Here is a 20,257-nt window from a genome sequence, read left to right as displayed (position 1 = left end):
ATACATAGATTCTTACAGTATGGGAAAACTTAACTTACATTAGGATGTTATTATTATAAGGGTTATAACTTCCAAGTGAGATTAGACCAGCAAAACCAATACCAAGGGAGAAAAAGATCTGAGATCCGGCATCTACCCAGGCCTAAAAATGAGTATTGAAAGGAGTTGTTGTAAGATAACGAAATTAAAGGTACATAAAAACGCATTAATTTTAACATAAACCATTTACACAAATAAGAACACAACGAAGATGCTTTGCATCGTCGTAAAACACAAGACTCGTTTACGGCATCGTGCATGATGACGTGATGCGGAAGCACTATTCTCAAACCTATATGGTGTTTGGGGGCAGGCTCTATCTGATGTATAATACATCAATTATGGAAATACTTACAATAAGTACTCAATGTTTATCCCTAGGCAATTTGACACTCATACATGTAGGTTAAAAAATGAATAATGTTACTTAAATTTAATCTACAATGGAAGCCAAATGAATAGAAACAAGCAATTCAAGTGTCCTGCTCGACAAACCTCTGACGAATATCGCTTCTTCTCATCAACTGGCATGAATAAAAAAATCCTACCAACATTGCTACGTTTTGTTTGAGTGAGTTACCTTTATCTTTGCAGTTTGTCAACAAATCAAATACATTGTAGCAACGTTTATTTTGTTCGGCATACCAGTGAACTGAAATGTAAATTGGTATACTGTTTTTCTATTTGGTAAAACCAGATGATAAAGATGTAGTAATGTTAATACAGTGTAGCAATGTCAGTGAGATATTTATCCAGCCAGACGATACAATGTAGCAATATGTTAGTGTGAGTTTTTGTCGAACAAGGCGATGATTGGGATCTTTTCAACTGGTACGTGGATATTTTGGAACTGTATTCTCCTCTCCATATCCCAGCACCACCACCACCACAACCACCACCACCACCACCATCACCACCACCTTGACTTGTGAACTTCTTTCATTTTTGGTCATTCTCAGGTTACTTTCACACACACACACACACACACACACACACACACACACACACATATTCACACCTAGTATATCTAGGAACTTCTTGCAACCAGTCGATAACACTTTAGTAACTAACCTGTGCCTCAAATAATTTTGACCAATCTGGGACCAAGTAGAAATATATGCCATCACCGGCTCCAGGCAACGTGACGCAACGAATTAACAATATTGTCATTACGAGGTATGGGAAAGTTGTTGTAAACCATACGATCTGCAAGAAATAATTGCAACATTCAATACATATTTCAAAATATGAACGAGGCATTATGGGCCAATTAATTTTAGAACTAAGTCGGGCATTTAAGTTGGACACGGGGGGGGGGGGTTCTATATTAACAAGGATACTCTGTTGTATTCTATTGTTAAAGTGCTGAGAAATATGCATTTTTTCATTTTTGATTTTTTTCACGTGTTTTTACTTGAAAAACAGTAGACACAGTCCATGTATGTACGTCAATAAATTGCAAAAAAACCATAAGCCATGTGTAAAACAATGTGTAATTGTACACACATGAAATGATTCGTAAGCACAACTAATGACAAAACAATATACACTCTGCACTTGCATCCATTGCCCCATATAAATGAAACATCATAATAATACACGCGTTTGCTTTTGCTGACGCATGTTTACTTGTCATTACGCGTGTTTGCGTGTGACAGCCCAGGTTTTTTTTTTGAAATTTGCCCCCTCCTTTTTTCAGGGAAACATTCGTTCAGTTTCATGTAGTATTTGGTGGCCATATTGGATTCTAAAATGACGACATTTTGTCATCTACTTCAAGAATGTGTACGGTGACCACTGTTTTTTTTCATGATCTGAAAGTGAGAATAGGTTGGAGTTTTCTTGAACAAAGTAAATAACAGCTAAAGTTTGAGCAGTTTATTTCTGAGGTGCATCTCACACTAGTACTAAACTTACCTTTCCGGTTGTTTTCACACCCTTTACGATGCAGAGATAGGTTAGCAACCAGGCCACGACTAAGGCGAGAGCAAGATACCACACTATACCACCAAAGTCATGGATCCCTTCAGATATTTGCAGTACGAAATTACTGTCGAGAAAATATACATACTTGTACATACATACATACATACATACATACATACATACATACATACATACATACATACATACATACATACATGTATATACATACATACATACATACATACATACATACATACATACACACACAGACATACATACATACATACATACATACATACATACATACATACATACATGTATATACATACTTGTACATACATACATACATACATACATACATACATACATACATGTATATACATACATACATACATACATACATACATACATACATACATACATACATACATACATACATACATACTTCTATACTTAGTGAGAAAATATATATTTTCGTGGCGAACTAATTTAGATTTTTTGTTCAGCATGCTCTTTCAGCATTGCTTATACAGATTTAAAGTCAGATAAAAAACAGATAGAGACAAACAATCAGGTTTTATCACTTACTCCCAGAATTGTTCAGCGGGGTATTCGGCATCGGCCATAGCAATTGTGGTGTTGCCGTATTCTCCAGTGAGGAACTGTGTTCCATTGTTTGTTGTGTTCATGGACTTGCTGTCATAACAGTATATATCATTCCACCAACCATCACAGATAGACCAGGGAAGAGTTGGAGAAAACGAAGCCACGAGATAAACCAGAATCCAAGCAATAATAACGATGTAATAGATATTCAACATTGAAGCAATTGTAGCTGAGCCATAACCAACACCTGGCAATTAAAAAAAAAAACATATTAAATTTTGAATTTATAAAGGGAAACACCATATACATTGATCAATCCGCACATGTATTCCACCCACACTGACACCCGCACACACATACACCCATATACCCACACATACATACATACATACATACATACATACACGTGCGTGCGTGCGTGCGTGCGTATGTATGTATGTATGTATGTATGTATGTATGTATGTATGTATGTATGTATGTATGTATGTATGTATGTATGTATGTATGTATGTACATGTATGTATGTATGTATGTATGTATGTATGTATGTATGCTCGTACGTACGTACGTACGTACGTACGTACATACACAGACAGACAGACAGACAGACAGACAGACAGACAGACAGTTTGAAAGAATGGTAAACAAATGTTTACATACCCTTGAAGACAGGAACAACCTCCCATACACTAAGCCCACCGACTTGAAGGTATTGACCAAAGCCAATTTCTAAATAGAACATAGGTATACCAAGCAATACCAGGCATATAGTATATGGGATAAGGAAGACTCCTAGAGAGATAAAAATCATAAAATGATATATAAATATTAATTTATTTCATCAAAAGATATGACGATAGATCCTATCTCAGAATATATCACTACAGTGGTTGATTCAGCAAATATATATATATATATATATATATATACATATATATATATATATATATATATATATATATATATATATATATATATATATATATATATATATATATATATATATATATATATATATATATATATATATATAATACATTTGAACCTCAAACTGGTTTGGTATTGAGCCAATCCGAAGTTTCAGTTATACAAACTGTTTTCCCAAATGTACACGATACAAAATTAATATCGTAAGTAATGTAATAAGTAATAGAAGAAAAATGTTGTATAGTCTCCGGAATAAGAGCTACACTGTTAATTTAAAGTTGCTTAGAGCTGCATTAACCCCCCCCCCCCCCACTCCTGGCTATCTGTATATAATCAAGCGAGACTACTTCCAAACAGTTTTAAGATACTTGCTGCAATATAAGAGAATACAATGATAGCTTACAACATTAGCCGGAGGAATTCTGACTTGTTGCAGAAAGAGTTGCCATAGAGATATTAAGTCTAACATTATCATTCATAACTGCTGTTGGAAGTGAAATGAGCTGTCTCGGTTACTAATGTCAGTATACAGACCGTGGAGTGAACAGGACTGTCAACGCCAAGATCTATGGTCAATATCACATTACATTAACAAGACCGTATACTTCAGTAATGATGAATTTTGCTTTTCATTTCATTTCAAGTATTATGCACACTTGTTTGAGCTATTTTACCTTCCTTCGTAGATTACTTTTATTTGTCGTCATAGAAATTTGAGTTGCAACAGCGTCATCAAGTGTCGATGCACAGGATAGCACGAGAGGAGCGCATGAAAAAAAAAGAACTTGAGAAATTTGCATACTATAGAGTACAGGGTATATTTTGTAACAAAACCCTACAGAATGACGACTTTCAAATTATGTCCAGTAACATTAAACAAACAGAATTTAATGGTTATCAAAATCAATCTTTGAATTTCCATTGATGGGTAAACGACAATTCTGTAACAAACATCTTTACAGGTGATATCATCAACATTTGTGTGCAACGTGACGTCACTACAAAGAATACCAGACGAGGTATCGACAATGTAATTCACTCAAAAAGAAAGCTCGAGATTACATTCGCCCAAATATATTCAATGCAAAGGTGACAACTGTCTGGCTTTATACTATGATTTACGGTTTATCCAGGGTTATCGTTATCTTTTGATGCTTGTAGGTGCACCTTTGTACATCCAGTACTCATCAAATATCACCGCACACAGATTAGACAGTGTCAATGTCCTTGACATGTTTTTTTTGATACTAACGGGGTGTGACCTTCTGCCAAATTTACCGTATTTAACTCTAACCACATCTCATCATGTGATAGAGACATCGTTTTGTACATCGACGTTTTTCATCAATCCTATGCAATGTTTTGAGTCTTGATAATATATATATATATAGTCTATAATCTCCTAGTTAGTTTTGATGCTGGACTCATCGCTGTGATCGATAGCACATTTCGAAGCATGAATTGTAACTATACTTGCTGAGTCATTATAACAGTTGGAACGGAAAAGTCCCTTTGCCACCATGCGATTTCTAATGTGTATATTCGTTATGATATGATGACGTATGCAAGGCTGATTTTTGTGCAATTCACCAGGAAGAGAATAGCGCTACAAAACACTCACTTTGTTAAATATTGCGCATTAGATGTCCCGTACTGCCTGAGTTCAAGCGTTGTAATGAGCAAAACCAGACCGTAACAAAACATGTCGCCTAACCCAGCGATATACTAGTTTAATGAGCCTGTTACTACCACGAATATCTTTCCACACTAAATTAAATCAAAGATAAAGAACAGACTGGAATAGTGCCATAGATTATATATGTCACAGTCAAAGTGTAGACGTTGGCGTTTTTGTTTGTAATTTCTTATGTTATATGACATTTTGCTCACATGTATACACTCAGTCAAATTAAATGAAATTATCAATTCGCTTTCCATGCATGTTCGCCTTGCTATATTGGAACACAGAGTCAAATTTCATCATCAATGTAATGGCCTGCAGGGAGAAAGGTCGGGGCCAAAGTTCAATCATTCACCTGTCTGTCCCAGGGTAGAGACATTTCAGAGATGGGTGGTGGTACCACAACATTTTGTCTTCAAACATAACCTAACTAAAAAATATGTGTGTTTTGATCTTGAAATGTCTTACCCACTACATTTTGAGGTGATGTCACAGAGTTACCGAAAACACATATATATTATAATTTCGTTATACTTGGCCTTTTCACCAATATTTTTCTTCGTTCAGCCATGGAAAAGACGAGCCTAAGGTGCCTTGTCACATGCACTACGAGACGTCTAGCGACTCGTAGTGGCAAATTCATACATCATGAGAACTTTTCGGGCAGATGAAGGCAAATATTAGAGAAATACATAACTATACCTTCTAAAGCAAAATTTATGAAACATCATGAAAAATAATGGCCATTTGGAACGTTTAGACTGTCTCGTATTTTCAGTACCGGGAACCAGTGACGTGGACACGGGTTGGTCGTGACGGAAAACGATCAACCAAGGCATACAATCCATGTTTTCTGTTGAGAGACAATAACTTGGCTTGTGCATGGGAATGTTGTCAGTATTGTGCATACCACAGTATCTTACAATTAAAACATATTGACAGTTCGCGCTATTAATTATTCCATGTTTACAAGCCATTGTTTGGTCTAATGAGTGTACCATGACCTCATCACTATTTAGTTTTATTATTTCTCTTGCCATTTTTGTCATATTTATGACAAGATGTTCAGGTGGGGAATCAATCCACAAGTCTGTGATATCGCCATACGTTTCATTAAACCCATCTTATCATCTTGTTTATCACCAATAAATGTCGACAAGTCGTGACTGTTTTTCTTTGACACTGTGTACTCTTATTTCAAACAGAAAAGTCTAAACAAATATATTATTTATCTAAACATTTATCAAATGTGTCAGCTTTGTCAATATTGTCCTCACAGATAGATAACAAACATAGTTGTGGTAGCATCGACACTTGATGTTAGAGGGCAGACGACGCTTCATAATTCATGTCACGAGTGATCGATGCTATAGTTTTCGGATATGATACGCTTGTATAATATGTCAATACAGGTTGTCTGTAGATACCACACCGACCTTCCTTTTAGTCAATATGTACTTTTTATCTAGCTTCACGGTACGTTGATTACCATATTTCAAAGATCATGTCATCATGACATTGGTCTAAAAAAACTACATTACTCCAGAGTTTGATAATTTCTCATGTAAGACATACACATCGGGATCGTTTCCCAGACGACAATCGATTGCAAAGTTATTCAAATCTCTCCATTTTGCCAAATTAAAGTTTGTTCTCGGTCATTTGAAAAAATAAACGAAATGTAATGGTTTGCAATCTTGTCTGCAAGGAAATCAACTCTTTAACGTGGTATTCGGCGGCCATATTGGAATCTAAAATTTGCATGATTGACCCTATACTGTTTTTACATGTCTTAACTAAGAATACGTTGGAATTTTCTTGAACAGAGTAACAATAATAGTTTATTTTTATGTCAGAGGCGTACGACGATTCTTGGATTTAGTGATGCAATCAATCAACACTGAATTTGACATTGAATCGTACAATAAAGAGGAGTAAGGAAATAGTCAACACATAAACACCACAATTAAATGCAACTGAAATGTGGTATATGGCTAACTAGTCAAACTGATGACAAATGATCTGGGATGACGGAGTATTATTGTTAGGGACTACACACTTGTATTTAGAGATGTACAGTCTGAGACAGATCATAAACATTTCCATGGAAACGTCGAGTCATTCACGGAATATTTTGTTGTCACAGACTAGTAATTTTACAATAATTGTAATATATAATGCCAGTGTCTACACATGTATCAATATATATATATATACGTGTGTGAAATTAATATCACAGTATGCAAATTTATCGTCTACATTGTATATAAATACCAAATTTCAAAATCAATCAAACAGACTCTAAAGCATGCGTTACGTAGGTTACACACAAATCTTGCACAAATTTACACATGGCGTGGAGCACATGCAAATCGCTTTATTTTTAAAGTGGCCATATTCATGGATGAGAATTTGGTATTTATTTCATATTTTTAATTTATAAAACAATTTAATCATGGCTTCCTACTCGAAACATCAATTTGAAACAACATATGCTAAGTCCTTGTTTGTAACTCAATAAATTGCAAAATCATAACAAATGTTTGTTATTGTACATATAATAACAAACTGTTTACACATGTTTTGTTTAGCTTTTTGCAATGTATTGAATTACAAATACAGACTAAGTCAATGTTGTTTCATATTGAGTTTTCAAGTAGATAGGAAGCAAGCCATGATAACATTGTTATTTATAAATCAAAAATGCAAAATGAATACCAAATCCTCATCCACATGGCCACGTTAAGTAAAATCCTATTAATCGAACAGGAAGCACGGCTACCTTGACCCTGTTTAGTTTTCTTGTTTGTTTTTAGAATGACATGCGTATGCCACTAGACCAACTAATGCACCGAACTTATGTTGATCCTCAAAACAAACTATGCACTCGTCAAAACCCGTTGGATTTCATAAACCTGTTACCTATGCCAGATAATATTTTCAAATTATGTATCAAACGATGCACACTTTTCCATCGACTTTTTCAAATAATCATTTTTTTTTGTAACGTTCAATCACGAAATAAAGATGTAACATTCAGTCAAAACAAGTATATTGTTCGATCAGAACACAGGTTTACTGGCAATATGCCAATACAGTGTCGTAATTTTTGAAAAAAAACCCAACAACCCATACTTTTGAAGTATGGATACAAATACAGCAGAGGAAACTAAGGTTTACAGAATCAACAGGACTAGTTACAATTAAATTACATGTGACTGTCTCTTGCAGATCTAGAGTGTAAATGGAAATAATTGTTTTGCATATGTACGTTTCTTTCAGTAAAGACCAACAAATCTTGTGCACGGTATGTTCCACATGCCATGCTCAACGATGATCACTGGCAGCATCTTTCACATTGTCCTTGTTTAGCAAATCATCTCCTGCCAAAGACAGACACGTGCAACAATTGTATCCGGTGTTGTAACTGTCGATTCTGTACAGTTTAGTTACGTCAGCTATAATGCAGATTGGCTTATGTGTACAAGTGAATCCAACGTAATAATATACCGATGCAATAGAAATAGGAATATTTTCTTCGGGAGAATTTATCACAGCTTATGTAAGATCAATGTTTAACACCAAAACATTTGACACGGGTACCTGCTGTGACAGTCGCACTGTCCGTGAACAAAGTCATGGCAGAAGCCAATATTGGCTGACAATGTAAATAATGGCACTTACGGTATACCGGTAGCGAAACATTACAAGGATAAACAAATTTAATACTTCGTGTCTGACTAACTACAAGGTGCCATACAGTGACCTGTACACGAGGAACATGAACTTAGCTGTTACAACGACAGTATGATTGGCCTTGATGATTATTTTTGCCGCAAAGCTTACATAAGTGAAATCGATATTCAGTTAAATTTGACATAAAAATTCTACAAGAGGCACTAAGCCGCCTAAGCATACAGGGTAGCAAACGACCATATGCCAGGAGGGACTTTAAATTCGTAACCATAGATTGCTTTAAGTATTGGTAGCTGTTATCCGATTGCCATATCTATATCAACCGACGCTCATTTATATTCTGGTATATTCTACGAAAACTGTTATTTGCCTTCCATCCACTGATAGTTATATTAAGGGACGAGATCAACTGAGAGGGGGGGGGGTGAGCCATTTTAGTTCTCATCCCACAAAAGCGATTTTAATTTTAGTGGACCTGTTTGCACCCCTAAATACAAACATTTTAAAAATGTAATGAATTTTCGCTATAATAGTAAATACATAGCACTAAAATAAAGTGTCAACAACAGAACTATCATTACATACTGGCTTTGTATTCATAGCACTACATACTACTACATACTGGCTTTGTATTCATAGCACTACATACTACTACACACTGGCTTTGTATTCATAGCACTACATACTACTACACACTGGCTTTGTATTCATAGCACTACATACTACTACATACTGGCTTTCAATTCATAGCACTGCATACTACTACACTATACTGATTTGAAATTTACTGTGCTGTCTGAAACATTTTTAATTTTGGCCAATTTAGTTTAAAGGGGCGGGGGGGGATCAGCGGGCTAACTAAATAAAAGAATTCAGTTTTTATCCTACATTGAACTATGGACCTCACTCCTCTCCTCTAGTACACTATTCACTGACTAAATATCTACCGCGCATTTTGACACTGTGAGGGTGTTTTCCTTTCCTAATGTGACCTACATAATTGATAAACCTGTACAGACAGGATATAATCAGACCGGAAAATTGTTGATAAATTACCGGTAGGACGAGAGATTGTCGTGTTTTGTATAAATATTTGTTTGATGATAAATTAATTATGAGAACAGTCAGCTGTGACTGACATTTACATACGTTGACAATGTAAAATGATGACTTGAATGATAAAAATATGATTCGCCTACGTATTCAGTATGTCTATGATTTCGCACTTTTTAAAAGTTCTGCTCACCTGCACATACACTTGTATATACATACACACATATACCTGGACACACACACACACACACACACACACACACACAGACACACGTACGTACACAGATAGACACAGACAGACAGACAGACAGACAGACAGACGTACGTACATACATACATACATACATACATACATACATACATACATACATACATACATATAAATGTGCACACGTTTATACCGAAAAAGGATCTCCTAAAGTAAAATGATATGGCTAGCAAACGTCGCCACCCTGAATACACGTGTTTAGACTAGGTGAACATTAGTGAGAAATACTACTAGAAATAGAAAAGTCAATATAATTTGTATCACTCCGTCCCACCACAACCACTCAAATAGTTTGGTTGCTTCCATGAACAGAGGATTGCAGTCATGAATGGAATGAATGGTGCATCAGATGTAATATTTTCCCGCCAAAACTGATATATTTCCAGGTATTGTTGTTTTTATATGCCTAGATCGGCATTACGCGATATGCATGACAGTGATGAGATTACAGATACACGTGGAGTGGAATATACAATAAGGCGTGGTGTCACTGTGGTCTGGAGTTTAGACACAAATCATGAGAAAATTAATACAATGTTGGAATAAATGTACGTTTCGAGGTTATGTAGTATCAGACTTTAGTTCTGGTAAAAAAAATGCATCGAATGGAGCTGATAGTATACACATGGTGACACCACGTGTTTTAAATTTTATACGGATATAGTGATTCTATATGTATTCGATCTAAACACGAAATTTCAATCTGTTTCACATAAAACATCCCTATGAATTCATTACTATGCAAATTCCCCCTATGACTCGAAGACTAGTTTTGTTCTTGATACAGAAAACAGTGATAGCGTGTTTGTATATTCGAATGATCTTCCCTTCCCTTCTTCTTTTCTTTTTTTTTAAAAACAACATTTCTCTAAACTACTTCGGAATACGAGTCATATATTACATTGTGTAAATTGCCTTCTCCCCGTTGACTCTATTGCCACACACCAGTATGCAACATCCACATGTGATGATGTCCACAGACAACTTTTTATGGAGAAAAAATCCTAAATTGTATCAATGTTGACATGCTGAGATTCACAGAAATGTACTAAAAAAAACATGCCACGTTGCCAAGGATATAAATAACAGTATTGCCTATGGGCTTTGTCATCTGTGGTCACTTTTGAAGTTACGTTTAATAAATACAAAATTAAATTACTGGCCAGATTAGAAATTTACCTCAGCTTAAAGTTCGTAATCTAGAGTTGAATGGGTGATGCACGGTGTATTTGTCACCGTCACTTAGGTGGAGTTTTCTGTGAAGGTCATATGTTTACAGTGTCTAAATTACCGTGGGTCATCCTTGAAGCGATGCGAAAACAAATCTGCATCCCTATACTGTTACATAAAGGTGTCAACAACAGACTGTTTTGCGCATGAACGACAGAATATTTCTTCATCAACAATTTCTAAAGCATCAGGAAGCTTACGACAGAGAAGTCAATATATAACATCTATCAACTGACATAGAATTTGAACGTAAACAGTGTTTTATCTATACTGTTTACGGTACGTGTGTTTATGTACTGGTTTTTAACTTCCGTCAATATCGTATACGTACTAGACTGGAATCGTGTTTTTAGTACAAAGCTTTTTATCTTCCTTGATCCCAGATTTGAAATCGGAGAGCATGATAGACGTGGGTCTAAACATGACGAGTATTCAATTTATTCAAAAACGTCTGAACCTAGACCTCAATTTTTTTTTATATTCTGCATTGGGTTGTCTGGCAACTATATGTAGACAGGTGAAACTTTGCTTGGTGCGTTTGTGATGGCTCGCTTTACAGCATGCATAAATAGTACAGACGAACATTACTCATTAGTCGATACAGTAAATACGCCATACATTGCATGTTGCATACCAAGTGGTTGTCAGCATCGCTATATTTACAAACTGTCCACCAAATAAATCGTAATATATAATAATAAATGGAGGGGCATTTGAGAATAGTTGATCAAGCGCCAAAATCTCTAGCTAGTCACAAAGCCTTGCGCACACACTTCTCGTTTGTTGCCAGTCATGACGAACTCTGCAATGTTGTTGTGTTGATTTTGGATATACAATAACATTGCTAATAAGTTGGCCACTGTTGTAAACATAGCAGGATTTTCACATCCATATTCTGTAGAACAGAACTGGCTTAGCTCCAACATGAAATATTTAACATCCGTCTTACTACAAGGAAAAACTATCTAGCAACGACCTCCGCACGAGGAATGTTATTTAGGAAACTACCAACGTACAAAAAACGGCAAATTTAAAGTAAGCAATACAATTAAACTACGGTAACCCTAACCCTAATCCTTGGTTGGTAACGTTCATATGAGAGACATCGACGATATCGTTGTAAAACTGAGAAAGCATAACCAAAACAATGTACGTACAGTGACGTAGGAAATCTTGGCCTTATGCCTAACAAAAATATTGTGTGGTTCCGATTACGCTCAATTTTAGAGTAGGTGGGGTAGGTAGAGTTTTTATTTTGTATATTCATTTTGTGTTTGTTTGTTTGTTTGTTTGTGTGTGTGTGTGTGTGTGTGTGTGTGTGTGTGTGTCATCATATGTGAGTGTGTCTAGTTCAGTTAGTTATGTTTTCCGTTGTTTTCCATATGGTCTCTGTGTTATTGGTTTCTTATCATCAGATATACAGCCATTACAGATTGTCTTTTGAAGTTGATGTCAGTTACCACATCCACTATTTACAACTTTCGCAATTATATTAGAATATTTAAAAAAAAAGTTTAGGGTCGAGTAACCGGAACCAATCATATGTATAGGCCTTAGCAGTTAAACAGAAAAATACAGTCCATGTACAAAAAATTACACCTGCACAACCGCGGTAGTCCTTGTCACTTGGACCTATAGTGGTCTGATATTAGATTGGGGCCACTGTGATCGTGAGGACGACAGAAATGATGAGGGGAGAAGGGGGGGCTGGTTAGCACCGTAGAGGGGATTCAATGCTATCCAACAACACAGATAAACGATAACCAACTACCGATTGGCCTACTGCTAGTGATGAAGTCCATGCCTTGTTCTTCAACACAATTTAAAGTGCTACTATCGACATTATACTGTATGCACGCGTGAACGTTCTACGTCATAAATAAAAAAAACACATAAGAAAAGTGAGTTATCACCGAACGAGTTGTTTAGCTCTTCTGACAAAAAGGCGTATTTTTATGATAGCATAACATGAAATAAAGTGTACACATACATGCATACAGGTGTGTAAATGTTCATACTATACTTTAAGTAATATCAATTGCTGGGATACCGTGTATGCTCATTCCAGCTCATTTCTATACATGTATCACCATAAACATATCAAAATAGTACTGATGATTGTCAGCGATTGTATAAATGATGGGTGGATGCGTTTTACTACTGCATGAGTCAACGAAACACTAATAAATCTATGACAGAGATATAACCACGCCTAAGACGCTAGATAGGGTGGAGGTAGCATCACATTCCTTCTAACCCCCCCCCCCCCCCCGGACCCATGGTCGACCTTAGTTATCGATACATGTTTTGATGTTTTGGATTGAACACGTGTAGAGTTCATTGTGGTTACAAGCACCATTTTGATGAAAAAAAAACACCTCAAAATACATTTACTATATAAGCACATAAAGGAATTATAATATAAAATTCATCACACGAGAAGCCGACCCTCTGCTGGAACGCAAATATCGAACATCCATGTAACCGCAAGCTATTGATATTAAAACAAGCCAGTTGATGACAACATCTATGTACATGTCTTAAGACACAGCTTAGATATTAGTTGCTGTCAACTTGTAGTGCACCAAGGGTCATCTGAGGACACATTTAGGTGACACTGACCTACAATCGATAGAGTATACAGACACGGTAGGATGGTCACATATTGATCAACATTTTCACATTTACCCCTTGTCATTTACACTTCTAACCTGGGATTCAATAGATAGACCATAGACGTCACAATATTTGAGTTGTTAATTTGCGTTGAAACAATCAAATCGTTGATAAGTTATATCTTAATACAAATGTATCAGGTTTGATATCAATCATCTGTATCACGTCTGCAAATGGCTCGCTTATGTTTTGTCTAGGTTGGTATCGAAAAGTAGTTGAAACAAATAAAGCGCGATTTCAGTAAGTATTATGGTACATAATTACTAGTCACATAATTTACTCAAAACGGAACCTGAAGTGAGCACAATGTGACATGAATTTTCGAAAATAAGGAAGTGGCGCTAATGTTATGGCAAACGTTACGCATGTGTCTTTACATACATACATACGTACGTACGTACGCACGCACGCACGCACGCACGCACGCACACACACACACACACACAATTAACACGTCATCGACGACTATGTTTGATGGTACCATATACTGATGAAACCGTCTCCCAAGAATCTGGCAAGATCTAGACAAGAAACAACCTACCTCCTCCGTTTTTGTAACATAAATATGGGAATCTCCATATATTACCAAGACCAACGGCATAGCCAATAACAGCTAAGATGAAATCGGCCTTACTGTCCCAACCTCCTCTATCCTCCTCCTCACCACTTTTCTCATCATCCCCCTTTTCAACGTCATCTTCAGCATCACTGTCATCATTGGTACGTCGATCTTTATCAACAGTTATGGCTTCGTTCTGCTTGTGGTCTTTACCAGTGTCTCTAGATCTAGTATCGTTCATTTCCACAACGTTTGGAGTACTAGCGGCGTCGATGTCTCCATTTTTAGATTTTTCCTTAGACATGACCTAATCAGTCTTTGACAATAACGTATATTCAAGTTGTAGGATATCCAGGTAGTAGTAATAACACCCAATCGTCTCCAGTTCCAGTAACAATGATCTCAAATGTTCGGACGAACGAAACTTCGTGATGATATAACACCTGTTTCCAAAATATGTCAACTAACCACGTGGCTAGAAATTTGAAAACGTTACTGTTATCTCGCTGTGGTTGTGGTTGTGATGAACATACAGCCCCACGCGCTGTCCAATGTAAACAGTTAATAGTTGACATTTTAACGCGACGGACCGTTGTCACGTGATAGGGAAAGATTCATCTGTCTCTACTCGAGTTAAACACCTCAATGACAGTTTGGTGACACACCCAGATAACTTGTTAGCCCTCTTCAGTCGAGAAAAGTCAAGGAAAAAGGTATGAGCCAAGAGACAAATTTTTCGGTCAATGAAAAATGAACAAGTTGATTATCGAGTGACACCCCTGAAGATGGCAATTTAAACTCTTGCCATATAAATAGTGTACTGTGATGAAATTTTATGATAATGCTCTCGGAGGCTAATCTTCGCAGAGGCTGTAGTGGGTATATAGTGGGTATATTTCCTCTGTTTATTCGCCAAAATGTTTGCTTTACCAGCTAAAAGAAGAATTGGCCATCCAGCGAATAATTGTACGCACTAAACGTTATAGGGGAATTGATGTTGTTTTGATCTGCGCTTTGTCTCTATCTGTGTGGGCTACCACAACAGTCACTAGCAACGTTAACAATATTATGATTCAAAGTAAACTCGGGATTATTGAAAAATGACAAGATGTTTAATGACGTATGATTTATTTCGTGATAATATCGACCCTGTGTCACAAAAATTCAGGTCACGCGTGATCTGTGTGTGACATTTTGTCAAAAGTTTGATATCTCTAGAAGCGGCTTGACACACGATGACACCTGTACATTGTAGATTGTATGTACTCTAACCGTCGTGACATCAATGACAACAGGTTAATCTAGTTTTCTGGCTCAGGATGCGTGGCATTGCCATTTTTGTCACATGACCAAAATATTTAGACATCAGACACATGTGATATTCATCGTTGAATGCGGTTAATGGTTAAATGACCACTTCTGATGAATAAGAAAGACGGGTAGCCAGAATATGACTAACGTTGACATGCGGTGGTCAGGGACAGTATAAGTAAATTATAAGAACCACCTCTAGAGATATCAAACTGTTGACAAAATGTCACATAGAGATCACGCGTGACCTGATATTTTTGTGACACGGGGTCGATATTATCACGAAATAAATCATAAATACATCATTAAACATTTTGTCATTTTCAATAATTCCTAGTTTACTTTGAATCACAATTTTGTTGGCGTTATAAATTATAAGAAGTAATAACCTTGCATGTGCATATCAAAATAAAAAAAATTTGTTCGATAATTTTTCATAAATGGGGGGGGGGGGTGGCATACTTCTCTTCGCAAACTGACAAAAAGTTACTTGTCAAAACTGGCCTCTTATCATTTTTGCTGTAAAGTTAAAAAAATTACATCCTACATTTGTTTATTGGCACAGAAAGTTAGGATTCCAGGCGACAATTGGCCGATTATAGGCTTTTCTTTTTTTTCTTTTTTTTTCAGGAAAAGGAAAGTCGCCATGTTGACTACTTGAAGACGGCAATCAACTACATTTATATTTTTCCGATTTTTTGTATTCAGAGACCGTTGATCTACGATGAAACAATTTTTTTACTGTATCATAAAATCACTGTCTATTATAAAGTCTGTATCCATGTGCAAGTTGCTGAAAATGTTTACTTTCATGTCATTATTTTCCCCTTTGTGATGATTCTCACACTCAAAATGTTTGAATCAGCCCGCGCACGCCAAAGTCGTTACTATGACGATAAATGGTGTTATGGTCGACCACTAATACGGAAGTCTGTGGTTAAAGAATATTTTTGATAGCCTAATAGAATTAATATGTTTCATAACTTCTGGTATATTTAATAAGTATGTTGGAGGTCAATGGAAAGTGAATTCAGAAACTTTGAGCAAACCTGACGTGATTTTCAACTTGAATCTTAACGCGTTGGCTTGATGTCTCAACTTGTACAAATTTAAGCTTCGAAGTAAAGGTCTTCTTAAGGATTGATGTCATATTCGTCTTGTATATTATCTACAATATTGTATGCTACAGATATTTAAATACACTGCAGTGAACATGTACATTGAACGTTTAAGTACATATACTACTGGGTATTGAAAATATATCCACTACCCTGCTACCTCTTTATTCAAATATTGACCAGAGATCAGTCAATTTCAAGGTCTATCTACTTTACAAATATCATACCAACTAGACGAACGACGTGTCTGCATGACTTTGCGGTTTGTCTATTTGAGGACTTTGACATTAACCGCATAAATACAAGGCGCCCTGAGACACATTATAAACTATTCCTTATATTGTCTTGTATCATCTTTATTATTATGATATATTTAAATATTCAGATATTGTAAATTATCATTACGTAACCAAAACAATAACAATCTCACGTTTCTCTGGTCAAAAAGAGGCTGGCTGAATTTGCATGAAATTATTTTCTGAATTCACTATTACTAAAAACACAATCGTTCTAGTCACGTGACCATTACAAATCGATAACTGGTTCAAAGATCAAACTCATTGGTCAAATGTAAGAATTTGTCGTATTACAATGGCAACTCCTCATTATATTACAATTAAGTTACATCACCCTTATCGAGAGTTAGCTATATTTTCGTGCAGAATCATTGTATGATTGTTAAGTTTACTTACAGCTTACTATCTTTAGTTTAACATCAATCAACCAGTTAATAAAATTATAAAAGTCATTCGAGAGTATGTGTGTGACGAGCGGTTTTTTTAGTAAATGAGTTCTGTAGTTGACTCATTTATCCAAAAGTGACATTGAGTATTTCTTCGTTATCTGTATTCAACTTTGATATAAAATATATTTATGTATCTGTCTCTATACTTAGGAGGCTTTGGTCATACCAAGAAACCTTGAACTCCAGACATATAATCTTTGGCCTTTGTGTTGGTGTGTCTAGCGATAACATAACTAAAAACGTTAAAGTCATTGTTCCAAGTCGATATCAAAGTTCAACAACAGTAATGAGGTTACTCACGAGGTCATGTACTACCATCATTGTTGCCTAGCAACTACTTTGTCAATTTTATAATCCATTCACCTAGTTCCCTTCTTCAAGATGGCAACTTATAACCGAAATTTGAAACCCACACTTCTTCGCGCCAAAAATGACTACTACTAAGTTCTATAGATGATAGAGATAATACAACAAATGTAACAGTCTGTCATATAGAACAAAAAAACTGCATTTACTTAAAAAATAGCAAGACAGTTCTCAAGATGCAGTATTCAGGTATCAATGAGCGATAACAAAAGGTCGATATCGAGGTTGCATAATTTGGACCAACGCTTCGGCGTGCACACACTGAGTTGTCTGTCAGAACTGTTGAAGGAATGTTTCCTGAACAAAAGAATGACCTTACTTAATCTTTCACTTCATTTCATTGATAAGATAGTTTTAATTTGAGAACCTGGTTTCGAATTATGGGCCTTTAAACCGATGATAAGATAACTTTAATATCAGAACCTGGGATTGAATTATGGGCCTTTAAACCTATGATAAGATAACTTCAATGTCAGAACCTGGGATTGAATTATTGGCCTTTAAACCTTTGACAAGATAACGTTAATGTCAGAACCTGGGATTGAATTATGTGCCTTTAAACCAATGATAAGATAACTCTAATGTCAGAACCTGGGATTGAATTATTGGCCTTTCAACCTATGATAAGATAGCTTTAATGTGAGAACCTGGGATTGAATTATGGGGTTTTAATCCTTCATAGATCTAGCGGACTTTAAAGTTATTAAAACATCTAAATAAGTTCATTATCATTATATTTTGTTATATGCATTAAACAACAACATCATTTTGTTCTTGGCGTAGTATGTTGTTCATCTGATAATCTCCAACTATCCGACAATATGTTGACATTAAACTTTTCGGATGGCGATAAGATGATGGACAATGTCCCACTCGAATATTTTTTTAAAAATATTTGCATTTCATGCAGAAAAAGAAGTGGTTGATATTTAAAATAATGTAATAACTATCACATTTTAGTCCATATTTTAAAACAGTCATTGTCAGCAGCCATGTTATATATACAATGACAAATTGCTGAATCATGCTGTCCGAAGTACAGGCACAAACAAGGTCTGCCCAGGGGTGAGTTGATAAATTCATAAAACGCGAATGGTCGATTATCTATGTTTCAAATAGATGATACTACGGTGGAAAGTTCAAATGGTCCATAAGTACAAGCAGTCTCGTTTAGCGATAACGGTGAGGAGTCGAAGTAAATTGTCAAATTCTGTGACTAGTTTTATTAACACAGGTTACGTATAATTAATTAAAGCTAGGTAAAGGGTGAAATTGACGAGGTATTCAATGGTAATATCGTGGCTGTGATTCACAAAAGACTATCTTATGAGATGAACAAAGTACAAGCTTATCCAACGACCTTGACATGATGATACCATGTCTCGATGCACCTGGTCTCAAACCCCCAGTCCAATCGACTACACAAATAAATTATTGATCACTTCTGTTCCACGTATTGCCCGTTATTATAAAATCATTTGTGAGTCCTACCATATATAGAACAGCTAAAATCTAGATATGTATTTATATTCCGAAATCAAGTTCTCAAAACTTCATTTGATTATGAGTTCAAGAACATTCCAACTCCTCTGCTGTTAGGTCAAAAGTTAGTTCTCTGGGACTGTAAACAGATAAAAATTAATTTAAACTTAATTATCTTAAAATAAAAAACCTTAGCAGCTCAGCTCATGAGCAAGACTAAAAGATCAGATCATGGTATTTATGAATACGTGATTGTGTCCGAGGGTATTGCTATTAGTTGGAAAGATAACCCGGTAAAGGTCATTGTCATCCTGTCCTTGACGAGTCCAGTACAATGTTTATGACTGTTCTCATACATTTTGTATTTTACATCTTGAAATACATAATGATTAAGCAGATAACGTATAAAAGAATTTAAGTTGATTATATTGGGACACATCTAACAATCATTGTTATAATATTGTGCTGGAATGACAACACTTGCCCTGGTTGGGCTGGTTTACAACAATTCGTATGTCCTGTAAGTTGTCAAAATGTGCAATATGTTGCTATTTATAATGCTGTTGAGAGGTTT

At 35.8% G+C, this 20,257-nt stretch overlaps 1 protein-coding gene across 1 annotated transcript in view; it reads right to left on the bottom strand.

The window, feature by feature from the left end:
- LOC144435373 (sodium- and chloride-dependent GABA transporter 1-like) overlaps positions 1-14,965 on the bottom strand; it is a 21,420-nt gene extending 6,455 nt beyond the window's left edge. The window contains exons 1-6 of the mRNA XM_078123971.1: positions 14,644-14,965; positions 3,232-3,363; positions 2,554-2,818; positions 1,957-2,089; positions 1,111-1,245; positions 39-142 (exon numbers count right to left, since the gene is read on the bottom strand). Coding sequence (XP_077980097.1) covers positions 39-142; positions 1,111-1,245; positions 1,957-2,089; positions 2,554-2,818; positions 3,232-3,363; positions 14,644-14,965 — 1,091 coding nt within the window. The remainder of the gene's footprint in view (positions 1-38; positions 143-1,110; positions 1,246-1,956; positions 2,090-2,553; positions 2,819-3,231; positions 3,364-14,643) is intronic.
- Positions 14,966-20,257: the final 5,292 nt, after the last annotated feature.

This window comes from Glandiceps talaboti, chromosome 1 (genome assembly GCF_964340395.1).
Source record: "Glandiceps talaboti chromosome 1, keGlaTala1.1, whole genome shotgun sequence".
Classification (NCBI taxonomy): Eukaryota; Metazoa; Hemichordata; class Enteropneusta; family Spengelidae; genus Glandiceps; species Glandiceps talaboti.
Note: the sequence above shows the minus strand (reverse complement) of the source record. Positions and strands in the feature narration are given on the sequence as shown.